At 32.1% G+C, this 13123-nt stretch overlaps 1 protein-coding gene across 6 annotated transcripts in view; it reads right to left on the bottom strand.

Moving 5' to 3' along the window:
- CNKSR2 (connector enhancer of kinase suppressor of Ras 2) overlaps window positions 1-13123 on the bottom strand; it is a 326584-nt gene that overhangs the window by 197458 nt on the left and 116003 nt on the right. For 5 of the 6 annotated variants that reach the window (XM_070750725.1, XM_070750722.1, XM_070750727.1 and 2 more), the window contains exon 7: window positions 947-1006. The exons of the other annotated variant lie outside the window; for it this stretch is intronic. In XM_070750725.1, coding sequence (XP_070606826.1) covers window positions 947-1006 — 60 coding nt within the window. The remainder of the gene's footprint in view (window positions 1-946; window positions 1007-13123) is intronic. 6 annotated transcript variants of the gene reach the window in all.

A 13123-nucleotide genomic window follows, 5' to 3' on the forward strand; every position in this document is an offset into this window, starting at 1 on the left:
TCTGTTGACAATTTGGACAATTCACAGTTTACTCTTGTGGACTCAAAGAAGGGGGAGCTGTGCGGAATCACAGCTGCCTTAATTGCTCTCTTTTGTTCCTGCTTTTGACTGCATTCCAGGACTGTTATCTGGGTGAGAGAAATTTGCCTCTGCTTAATTGTGTGCGCTTTTAACACTGTTTCCGATAAATTACTTTTATTTCTTCTGAGCTGGTGTGTGTGTGTTTGACTTTGCCTTCCTTTCTCACTGGGGGCTGTTAATGAGAAGCCCGGCATAACAGAAAGGGAATTGAGATTATGCAATATCCTTCCCCTGCCATGCCCACCAAGCCATGCCTACCAAGCCACACCAAGCCACGCCCACAGAACCAGGAGTTTAAAAAATTTGATTTCACCACTGGATTTATCAATGCACATACTAATGTGCAGTGATTCATTTATCACTTCAAGTCTGTGGATTGGTCAGCCAGTCATAGGATTTACAATGTGCTGTATGAATTTAATGGAAAAGTAACTTGTGGAAAAGAACATTGTCATAAACTTAACCTATGCTAGAGACCCCTCCATTGTTTATTCTCACTGGAAGTTTCCAGTGCACTTCATTTGCATGACACGGTAAGCCCTTACAAATTAAGGATGGTTATTTCCCAGTGTGTGGTATGGGAGTGAAGGAACAATCTGTAATGTTTTATGCATAAATTAATGCTAAACCAACCTGTTTTGTGTTATTATTTGAACTGCACAAGTTAATGTAGGTGAGAGCTGGAGAGTTTCTGAAATTCCAACTACTGCACTATATATTTAGGGTGGCTATCATATAAATTATTACAATAGAGTATCCATGATCTTTTGCAATTAAATTAAGATAGGTAATCAAGGAATAATTTAATCTAAAGTTAAATTTAAAAAGACTCCACACTTCAGCAAAATGTATTATTAATACTTACATTTTCTGTTGTACCAGTAATTACATGGAGACCATCATATGTAGACTTAATGTACATACCCTAAGAAAAAGACATCATGGGAAAGAATTTGAAAAGTTTTTCCATACTATCATCCAACATACAATTCTCATCTATCTAAAATTTATCTCCTAATGTACAATAGAATACTACTCTGAATAATTTTAAAAAGTGATTCCATCCCATTCCTCAAAAAACACACATGTTCAATTACATAAGATGTAAATTACTTTAAATTTTGTAGCAATTATCTTCAGATGCTATTCATTTGTTTGTAATGATTCATCATCTGACTTAGATTTGTGTGATAGGAAGCATATTCTCAATCTTCAGGCAACAACTGTAATGAACCAAAAAATTATTTAAAATAATTCCATATGGCAGCATGTTTCTGTCTACTACCCTGGAGCAGGATGCATAGTTTCAGTTTTATAAGAGCAATCTATAGTTACACCATTGTAAACCATAAAGGCTATCAAAACTACTGAGCAAATCCAGATGTTTATATTGAATCAAATCAGGCATAATTCTCAGATGTGTCAATTATTTTATACTGCACAACATATGGTTTCATAGCAACAGGAAGCTATGTAGGGCTTCCCATAATTATTTAAAGTGATATCTTAAGATGTTTAAAAATCTAAAGTTTCAAGAAGTCACCATGAAAGAAATTGGGGAAAGACAAGAGGTAAGGCTATCTTCTCATGATTAAAATGGGCCAATTCTTCTTCAATAAAGTAAGAAGAAGGTACTGATTTCAAAGGATTTAATATATAAAATTTTAATAAACATGTTCATTGAAATATATGCTGATTGAAATAAAAATAGGTAATTTTGCAACAGAGAATTATTATAAAGCATTTCAAATGATAATTACTGAACTATTTACCTACAGTACTAACAGGATCAACAAAAAGGTTTCTAATATATGTAAGCATTTATTTTGCAAAGTTATAAATTTGATTCAAGAACCATATGAAATTAATATATAATCAGTTGATATACGTAATTCAACACTGAAATTTAGTAAAATTCTCAAAAACTTCTTTTAAAATTAACACTAAAGACATACCATAAAATATTTTAATTTTATGAACTTTGCTGAAAAGGTAGTCTTTATAATTTACAATGTTCCCAAATGTTCAAATGAATATAAAGCCTACAGTGAAAATAAATTTCCAAATTCATGCTGATACAAATGTAGGTTATATTTTTCCATTCCAATTTTTACAGTACCCCATGATCCATTTCTTAAATGACAGATTCAGTCTGTCTCTATGGTTTTAATATTTTTGAATGCATAATTGGTAGATAGGTCCAGGGTGAACCTTTTCGGCACCGAGTGCTGAAAGCGGAGTGCAGACACATCCGTAGGGAGTGCTTGAAACTGGAAGAGCATCTCCCCAGCGTACATGTGTAAGAGTGCAGGAAACCAGAAGAGCGGTTCCCTGGCACCATTCATCTGAAGCACGTGTGCCAGTCACCTGGACTTCTGGTTTCGGGCATGCATGAGCATGTGAAAACCAGCTGGCCAACAAGCATGTGTATGCCGAAAACCAGAAGCATGTAGGTCTTGGCGTATTTGGGTCTTTTCTTGTGTAAGATTGATAGAATCTTGACGATGTTTTGACAAGGTCCCACTCATTATCTTCAGGCAGGTGTTTTCCTCCAGCCATTTTAAAATTTTCATCTAGCACTTTTTCGATTTGGGGCATGTCCACCATGTGTGATAGAAGATCCCTTGATAGTGGTTGCATTTCAAACACTTTGCCGATATATTGGGGGACATTTTGGTCAACCTTGCCAGTGGTAGATGCCAACAATAATACATTTTATAAATATTTTCCTTATAAGCTCCTGATATTGTTAGTTTCTAGTTTTTCTCCCATATTCTCTCCCACTATTCTAATTCAATATTGTATCCCAAGTTTTTGGTCCAAATTATCATTATTTCTTTCAGTGTTTCCTCTTTCATTTTATATTTTAACAGGCAATTGTAAGTTTTTGTTATATTTTTTTCTTCTGTCCCTAATAGTACTTTGTCCAATTCTTCTTGTTGTTTTTGAAGTCCATATTTTTCTAAATATTTTTTTATATCTTAACTCTTATATTTGAATTTGTAAATATGGCTATCAACCTATTTCTATTCCTTGGGATTTTAATTCTTGTTTAGTTTTAAGCTTGTCTTCTTCATCAAATAATTCTTTATACTTCACCGCCTTGTTTAGGTCTAACACATTAGGGTCAATTATTGCTTCCATGGTTGATAGCCACTTTGCTAGATGAGTGGGAGAAAATTAAGAGATACCACTAGTAGAAATTATAACAATGGACATACATATCTAACTAGTGTGGCAGGTGTTTGAAAAATTATTTATGGCATATTTGTACGTAAAACTGTCCAAGTGCCAGTTCCACCAGACCCGTTTGGACTATTTGGGTGACTGGATATCTGGCCTGGGGTGGAGATGGATTCCGCAAAAGTGAAAGCTGTCCTGGAATGTCTATATAGAAGACAGTTCATTCCCTTGTTTGCCCAGATGGCAGAGCTATCTGGGCAAACAAGGGAATGAACTGTCTTCTTTCTTTCATAAAATCAACATACTAATTTAAATGAAAAGAAGAATTTTGTTTTATATAATTCAAACATTGTAATAAAAAAATAAAGAGAGAAAAATTATTCTAATATGTTTACACTTTTCCATATCATTTAAATTTTATTTTTCTTTTTATTTATCCATATATAAACTTTATTCCAAATAGTATAAAATTCTGATTCTTCTTGATTATTCAACCGTCTTGTCATCATATCCATCTCAGCACAATCTAAAATTTTCTTTATTACCTTGTCCTCCTTGGGAGTATTTTCTCCCTTCCAGTTTTGTGCGTAAACTATCCTGGCCTCTGTCAAAATATGAATGACTAAATAAAAAATATCTTTCTTATATTTCTGCTTCGTTATACCTAATAAATAAAATTCTGGGTTTTTTTCTATTTCTTGTAGTGTAATTGCTTTAATCAATTTTTCTATCATTTTCCAATATAGCTTAGCTTTATAACAAGTCCACCATTGGTGACAATAAGAACCTATTGTTTGCATTTCCAACATTTGGGGGACGTATTGGGGAACATTTTAGCAATTCTATTTGGTGGGAGATGTTACCTATAAAACATCTTTATTTGATTTTCTTTTAATGAAACTGATTTTGTCATTTTCCAATTTGAAATCCATACTTTCTCCCAAGTTTCTACGTCAATTTCTCTGCCTATATTTTTGCACCAGCTTATCATATTATCTTTTAAAGTCAAATCTATATTTTTATATCCAATCATGTATTTATATGCTTTCCCTATTAATTTACTTTGATTTGTAGTTAACAAGTTACCTAAGAAGTTTTTACTCTTCTTAAATATGTATATTTTACTGTCTCTTTGAAATCTAGACTGTATCTGGGTATATTGCCACCAGTCTATTTTTATCCCCTCTTCTTGTAATTTATGTCTTGGTTTAATTTCATTTGATCATCTATTAATTCTTTGTATTTTAATATCTTCTTTTCCTGCATCAAATTGGGGTGGCAAATTGCATCTAGTGGAGAAATCTAGTCAGGAATAGTTTAAAAATTATCTTTCTTTATATCTTTCCAAACTTCTAGTAAGTACTTTCTTATTGTATGTTTTTTAAAATAGGAATGTGTTTTATCCTTGTCATACCAAATAAAGGCATGCCAACCAAGCATAAGATCGTGACCTTCCAAGTTTAATATTCTTCTGTTTTCTAATGTTATCCAATCTTTAATCCAAATTAAGGTGGCAGCCTGATAATATAGTTTCCAGTTGGGTAGTGAAAAACCTCCTCTATCTTTTATATCTTGTAGTATATTTAATTTTATTCTTTTTATTTTTTTTTATTTTTTTATATATATATTTTTATTTTATTTATATGACTTACAAACATTTAGACATCAAACATTACAACATTAAACATTTACACTTAATATATTTACAAGATTTATTTTTTAACAATTCTATTTACTATACCTTTTTCTTGATTTCCACCCAATTGTAAATTTTTTCCCACACTTTGTAATAGTCCTTATTTTGTTGATTTTGAATTTCGTATGTTAATTTGCTAAATTTGGCGCAGTCTAATATTTTTTTAATTACCGTTTCTTTGTTTGGAATCTTATCTTGTTTCCAGACTTGTGCATATGCTAATCTTGCAGCAGTAAGTAAGTGATTTATTAAGTAGTAATTTTCTTTGCTATGTTTGCCTCTAATTATGCCTAATAAATACATTTCCGGTTTTATTTCAACTTTATAGCCCAATATTTCTTCCATCCATGCCCTAATTTGAATCCAAAATTTTTTTGCTTCGTTACATTGCCACCATATGTGGTAATATGTTCCCACTTCTTTTTTACACTTCCAACATTTGTTACTAATGTTTACATTCATTTTGGCTAGGCGTGCTGGCGCATAATGCCATCGGAAGAACATTTTATAAAGATTTTCTTTATATGGTGTTGACAAAGTCATCTTATAATTAACTGACCATAGTTTTTCCCAGTCTTCTAGCTGAATTGCATATCCAAAGTTGGTCATCCAAGATATCATGTTAGGTTTAACAATTTCTTCGATGTTTTCATAGTTTAATAGATAAATATACATTTTGGTTATAAATTTTTTGTCAGATCCTGTCAATATTTTGTCTATTTCATTTTGTTTATTACATATTCCAAATTGTACCAAGTCCCTTTTATATCTGCTTTGAATTTGGTAATATGGAAGCCAATCTATTACTATACCTTCCTCTTTAAGTCTTTCTCTAGTTTTAAGACTTCCTTTAGTATTTAATAGGGCTTCGTAGGTTATTTTTTGTTCTTGGCTTATTATGTTTGGATGAATTTGAGCTTCTAGAGTGGATAACCATCTGGGAATTTCGTTGTAATGTTTTTTCCTGACTTTCCGCCAGTGTGTCAATAGTGTATTTCGAATTTGGTGTTGTTTAAAGTGAGAATGTTTTGAGTGTTCTTTTTCCCACAAATGTGCGTGCCATCCTTCATTTATATCGTGGCCTTCTATTGTTAGAATTCTAGGATTTTCAAGGTTGACCCATTCTTTAATCCATAGTAATTTAGTGGCTTGGTAGTATATTTCTAAGTTGGGTAAACCGAATCCTCCTCTTGTTCTTAAATCTTGTAGGGCTTTCATGTTTATTCTAGGTTTTTTATTGCACCAGATAAATTTAGAAATTATTTTATTTATTTTAGCAAAGAACGATTTGTTTAGTTGTATTGGTGCTGTTTGGAAGAGATAGAGCCACCTTGGAAGTATATTAGACTTTATTGTATTGATCCTTCCCATTAAGGATAGATTTAACTTTGACCATTTTTCTAAATCTTCTTTTGTTTTTGTTAATAATTTTGTATAATTTAGTTCTTTCAGTGAAGAATACCTTGTCGTAAACCAAATCCCTAGATATTTAATTTTCTTTTCTATTTGAAAACCTGTTTCTTTTATTAATAATTTGTTTAAATCTTGATTACAATTCTTGGTTAATATTTTAGTTTTGTTCCTATTTATTTTTAAGCCGGCCACTTTCCCATAGTTCTCTAATTCTTTTACTAAATATATCATTGAGCTAACTGGATTCTCTAAGAAGAAGACCAGATCATCAGCGAAGGCCTGTGTTTTATAAATTTGTTGTTTAATTTGGGTGCCCTGTATTGATGATTCCCCTCTAATTCGGTTTAATAGTATTTCTATAGACATTATATATATTAAGGGAGATAGTGGACAGCCTTGTCTCACTCCTTTTTTAATATCGAATGTATTGGTTAAATCTCCATTTATAATTATCCTTGCCTTTTGTTTGGAGTATATTTTATTTATTGTATTTTCAAAGTTCTCTCCTAAATCCATAGTATTTATTAATTTTTTGAAAAAGTTCCAATTGAGGTTATCGAAGGCTTTCTCAGCATCTAGAAATAGCATTGCAAACTCCTTATCATTATGGCTTTCATAATATTCTAGCATATTTAATGTAATTCTTATATTATTTCTAATTTGTCTGTTAGGTAAGAAACCATTCTGATCAGAGTGTATTATTTTGTTTAATATTTTTTTAAATCTGTCTGCTATTATTGCCATATAGATTTTGTAGTCTACATTTAACAGGGATATTGGTCTATAATTCTTAATATACTTTGGATCTGTGTCTTCTTTATGTATCAGCGTTATGTTAGCTTCTTGCCATGATACCGGGCATTCTCCGTTCGTTAACATTTTATTATAAATTTCTAATAATAATTCTCCCGTTACATGGAATGTTGCTTTATAGAATTCAATTGGGAAGCCATCTGGGCCTGGTGTTTTATTATTATTCTGTTTCATAATTGTTCTTTCCAATTCTTCTTTTGTTATTTCTTTGTTTAATATTTCTTTATCTTCTTTACTTATTAAATTGATTTTACATGTCTCTAAATATTTTAATATATCTTCTTCCTTAATATTTTCTTCACTATACAATTCTTTATAGTATTCTAATGCAATTTCTTTCTTTTTTTTTAACTGGTAATGTGTTATTTCTTTTTTATCTGTTAATTGTTGGATTAATTTCTTCTCTCTTTCTTTCCTCAATTTATACGATAGCCATCTGCCAGGTTTATTTGCGTGCTCAAATTGATTTTGTTTTACTTCTCTTAGTTTCTTAGTTACTTCTTCTATCTCTATTAATTCTAGTTTGTGTTTTATCAGCATAATTTGTTGCCTTATATTAGGGTTTCCTGGGTCTTTTTGGGATTCTTTTTCTAATTTTCCTAATTTAAATATCCACTCTTTTTGATTTTGTCTTTTTTCCTTGTTTTTTCTTGATTTATAGGCTATTGTTAAGCCTCTTTGATAGGCTTTTGCTGTATCCCATAAATTCTGGAGGGAGGTATCTGGATTGTTATTTTCTTTTAAAAATAATTTCATTTCTCTTTCAATCCAATCTATATATTCTTGTTCTTTTAATAATTGTAGATCTAATCTCCAACTCCTATTTTTTTTCTCCTCCTCATTCCATATAATTTTTATTGGGTTATGATCAGCCCAATCGTTTTTATCAATTTGAATTCGTTTTATTAAGTTTCCTATCTTATTATTAACCCACGCCATATCAATCCTAGACCAACTTTGGTGCGCATTGGAGTAGAATGTATATTCTTTTTTATTTTGGTTCCTTGTTCTCCAACAATCCCTCAGGTTTAATTCTTCACACATCTGATCAAACGTTTTTGGCAGTACTTTTCTTTTTTTATATCGATTTTTATTAGCACTTTTGTAATCCTTAATGGGATCAATAATACCGTTAAAGTCACCTATCATGCAAATGTCTTCTACTTCTAATTCAATCAGTTTCTGGTGCAAGTTATAGAAGAATTTTTTTAAATTTTTATTTGGTGCATAAATTACTACTAATGATACAAATACATTAACAATTTTAACTGTCATTATTAAAGTTCTTCCCTTTTTATCTGCATATATTTTCCTTGGATCTAATTCTTTTTTAACGTAAACTGCAATCCCTCTTTTTTTGTTATGTGATAAGGACGTAAATACTTTCCCAATTTTCTCATTTTCTAATTGCTTTTCATTTTTTTGTGGAATGTGTACTTCCTGTAGACAAACAATGTCTAAATTTTGTTTTTGTAATTTATTGAATATACTATTTCTTTTCATAAATGAGTTTAAGCCATTTACATTAATTGAGATTAATTTAATTTCTGTTCCCATCCCCCTTTAATTCCTTATTTGTCTTCTGTTTGTCCTGTTTTCTTTCTGTGCTCTTGTCAATATTCTTTCTTCCTCCTGTACTATATCTTTAGAAGTTCCTTCTTTCCCGCTATCTGATTCTACCTGGGGTTCTTCTATCTCTTTTTGACTTCCTGTTTCCACCCTCTCTTCCGCTATTAATTCATCATAAAATTCTTGTGCCATTAGTTCGTTATTTACTTTTATTTTTTTCCTCTTCCATGTGATAAGCATCCCCTCCGGAATTAACCATCTGAAGGTAATTTTACTTTGATTTAACAAATCTGCCAACGGTCGGTATCCCCTTCGATTGTCCCTTAATTTTTTTGGGATTTGCTTAAGAACTCTGATTTCCTTCCCATTATGAATTATTGCTTCGTCTTTTGTAATTTTCAATATTTCATTTCTAATCTCCTTTTTTACACATCTCACGTGTACTTCCCTAGGAAGCTTATGTTTTCGGGCGTAGTTAGTGTTCACCCTGTAAATCTCATCTATTCCATTAGCTGTTTCTTGTTTATCTTTTTGTAATATATTAGCTATCATTTCTGTCATTGTCTCTACTAAATTCTCATCTTTCTCTTCTTCTACATTTTGGAATCTGACGTAAAATTCTGCTCTATCGACCTCAAAATTAATTATTGATTCTTCTAACTCTCTATTTAATTGCATCAATTTATCATCCATTGTTACTACTTTTTTGTCATTTTGTTCTACTTTCTTTTCAATTTGTTCTATTCTCCTTTCATTTTTTTCCAAAATTTGATGGATTATTTCAATTTTATTGTCCATTTTTTGCATATCTTCCCTCATTGCCTCATGGTTCCTATCTAATTTTCCCTCCAGTTTGAGCATTGTTTCTTGAATTGCCATTAATGCCTCCTGCGTTGTTTGTGGGGTGTTGCTAATATTACCAGTACTGCTGGCCTTTTCTGTTGCTAACATGCTAACTATTGATTTTTGGGTTGAGGGGGAGCCAGATGGTTTTTTTGTATATTTCTGGAAAGTTGCCATTTTAATCTTTTTAATTGATTATTAACTTGAATGACTAATATTTTCTTGGAATCAGATGAGTCTAATATATAGTTAGACTTAAGGTATATAATGCGCAGTTAGACTTTTAATATTGAGCTACTTGTTGATGAGCTGTTATTGTTATTGTTCTTTTCTTATATTCCCCCCTTTTTCCCCCCTCTTCCTTTACTCCAATAGATCAGTATAATTCATACAATGTAATTCAATATATTCAATAGTAATATTAATATTATTAAGCTAATATATATATTCTAAGTATAGATATTGTAGATATGTTATAGCTGAGATAGAAATAGGAATACAGATTAATTACTTATTTCGTTGTATCGTTAATACCATTCACTTCATAGGGGTTCAATTCATCCAGAAAATAATAATAATCAACCTTTCTATTTGTTGTGGGGTTTTACCTAATTCTTCGTCCTTAGATTTTTAAGTTCACATTCAGGTTCAGTATATCAGAGTTCAATCAGGGTTCAATCAAGGTTCAATCAGAGTTCAATCAAAGTTCGGTCAAATTTCTTTTTCTTCCGCTATAAATAGCAAGTCATCAGTTAATCCGTTAATCAGGGAGAAAGTTAATTAGTAAATCAGTTAGTCAGTTTTTTCGATTTAGGGAAGGTAAAGAGGAGAGAAAAGAGATATAAGTAAGTGCTTAGTTAAGCTAACTTCCTCCTCCCCCGATGTTCCTCTTCTCTGCACCTTCTTTTGGCTCTTTCCGCTTATCTTGTCAGCTTCTGCAGGCTCCTTCTTCACTTCCAAGCACACTCCACCGCTGCTGTTTATTTATTCCTCTGGTCGTGGACCTCAGCTCTTTACCATTTGTTCTTTAAGCTTCTTTAAACTCTGGAGCACTTCCTCCCTTTTCCGATCTCTCAGCAACCTCCGTATCTCCGTGTCTCGTCACTACCGCTGTAATTCTGTAGTTCCTGCAGTCTGCGTCGTTTGGCTCTTTTTTTTCAAAAGTTAGTATTCTCCACCGTTTCTTTTAGTCACAAAACTCACAAACTCACAAACAGTTGTTAAGTTAATTAAGTTGTTTTTCAGGTTTCTCCTCCACGGGGTGCTTGTTAGTCCACTCCTATTGTTTTAGGTTTTAACTCCAAACGTCTTCCGGGTCTTCCAGGTTTCTCAGTAGAAATTTTTTTTTTTAGTCTTTTCTCCCCCACCGCTGAGTAGCCGCTAACCAACTTTGGTGGGTCCCACGCTGCTGCTCTCTCTTAACTTAATCTTCCATTAATTTGACTATATATATTTTTGTTATCATACTTGGGTTCTTCTTCTTTGTAAATAGGATTGTAGTTACACTCTCTTGCTTCCTCTGTTACGCTGGGCTGTCACAGCACTAACGTCACCATGTTGTTTGGTGACTCTCTTGCTTCGAGGTTTGCGAGGTTCTCACTCCTGCACACGGGGTGCTTGCTTCACACCTCCGTGCTAGGAGGAACCCTCGCTACTTCAGCCACCTCTCCAACGTGGTTGCGTCGAAATTCTGCCAAATTTCAACCCCCCGAACTGCAAAATCAGGCTTGGGAGAGCGGAGCTCTGCTCTCGCACGCCTGCTCGCCGTAGACCCGCCCCCGGAAGTCTCTCAATTTTATTCTTGCCTTCTTGCCTTGCCAAAGAAATTTCTTAACTATTGTTGTTAAATTCTTTAGAAATTTCCCCCCTGGATTTATAGGTAAAACCTGAAATAAAAACAACATCTTAGGTAAAACATTCATCTTAATTGTAGAAATTCTCCCCATGAAAGATAATTTCAAATTGTTCCATATTTCTAAATCTTTTTTAATTTCTTCAATCAATTTTATATAGTTGTCATTTTTTAAGGATATAGTTTTAGATGTGATCCAAATTCCTAGGTACTTTACTTTCTTCGCTATCTTCATGTCTGTAACACATTCTAATTGTCTTTCTTGCGATTCTGTCATATTTTTAACTACAAGTTGTGTCTTATTTCTATTTATTTTTAGGCCTGCGACTTTACCATATTCTTCTATCATTTCGATCAAAGTAGGTATTGTTGTTATAGGATTTTCAGTTATAAAAGTCAGATCATCTGCAAAAGCTTGTACTTTATATGTTTCTTTCCCTATAATTAGTCCCTGTATTTTATTATTTGCTCTTATCTTTATCAGTAAAACTTCCAAAGATAAAATAAACAGTAAGGGTGAGATCGGGCATCCCTGTCTCACACCTTTAAAAATTTCAAATTTTTCCAATTGCTCATTATTTAATATAGTTTGTTTCGAATATATAGCATCAATTACATTTACAAATTTTGTTCCAAATCTCATTTTATTTAATTGCATTTTAATAAATGTCCAATCTATGTTGTCAAAAGCTTTTTTTGCATCTAAAAACATTAATGACATTTGTTTTCCTGGGTGTTGTTCATAATATTCTAGTGTATTAATAATCGTTCTAAGGTTATTTTTTATTTGTCTGCCTGGTAGAAAACCATTTTGGTCTTGGTGTATCTTCTTGTCTAATATCTTTTTAAGTCTTTCTGCATAGATGGAAGTAAATATTTTATAATCCACATTTAATAGTGATATAGGTCTATAGTTTTGTATCTTTTCTTTATCGGAACCAGATTTATGTATTCGTGTTATTAAAGACTCTGACCAGGATTTAGGAATTTTACCATCCATACTTTCATTGAAAATCTCTAACATATTATTTATTATGACATCGATTTCCATTTTATACCATTCCACCAGTATGGCATCAGGTCCAGTTGCTTTGTTATTTTTTTGCTTTTTAATAGTTGTTTGTAATTCCTTTATTGTAATTGGACTATCTAACCTTATCTGTTGTTCTTCCAATAATTGAGGTAAATCTAGAGAGTCTAAATATTTAAAAATCTCATCTTCTTTTATTTCCTCTTTTTTGTATAATTCTTTATAGAATTCTTGTACTATTTTTGCTTTTTCATCAGTCTTATATTTTATCATACCTTTATTATCTACTAGTTCTTTAATTATTTTTGATTGTCTATATTTTCTTAGTTTATATGCAAGCCATCTTCCTGGTTTATTAGCATGTTCAAAATATTGCTGTTTGGCCCTTTTAATTTTCTCAGCTATTTGATTTTGCTCTATAAGCTTTATTTTATGTTTAACTAGTTCCATTTTTCTTTTAGTCTCCCTATCTTTCGAATTATATTGCAATACTAAGTCTAGTTGATTTACTTCTCTAACTAGTTGGGGAATGAACTGTCTTCTATAGACAGTTCATTCCCTTGTTTGCCCAGATAGCTCTGCGAATCAACAACTTACTAAGGGCAAAATCTGCTTTGGCCAAGCTCCATTCCAATCAACCCCT

This window comes from Erythrolamprus reginae, chromosome 4, assembly GCF_031021105.1.
Source record: "Erythrolamprus reginae isolate rEryReg1 chromosome 4, rEryReg1.hap1, whole genome shotgun sequence".
NCBI lineage: Eukaryota > Metazoa > Chordata > Lepidosauria > Squamata > Dipsadidae > Erythrolamprus > Erythrolamprus reginae.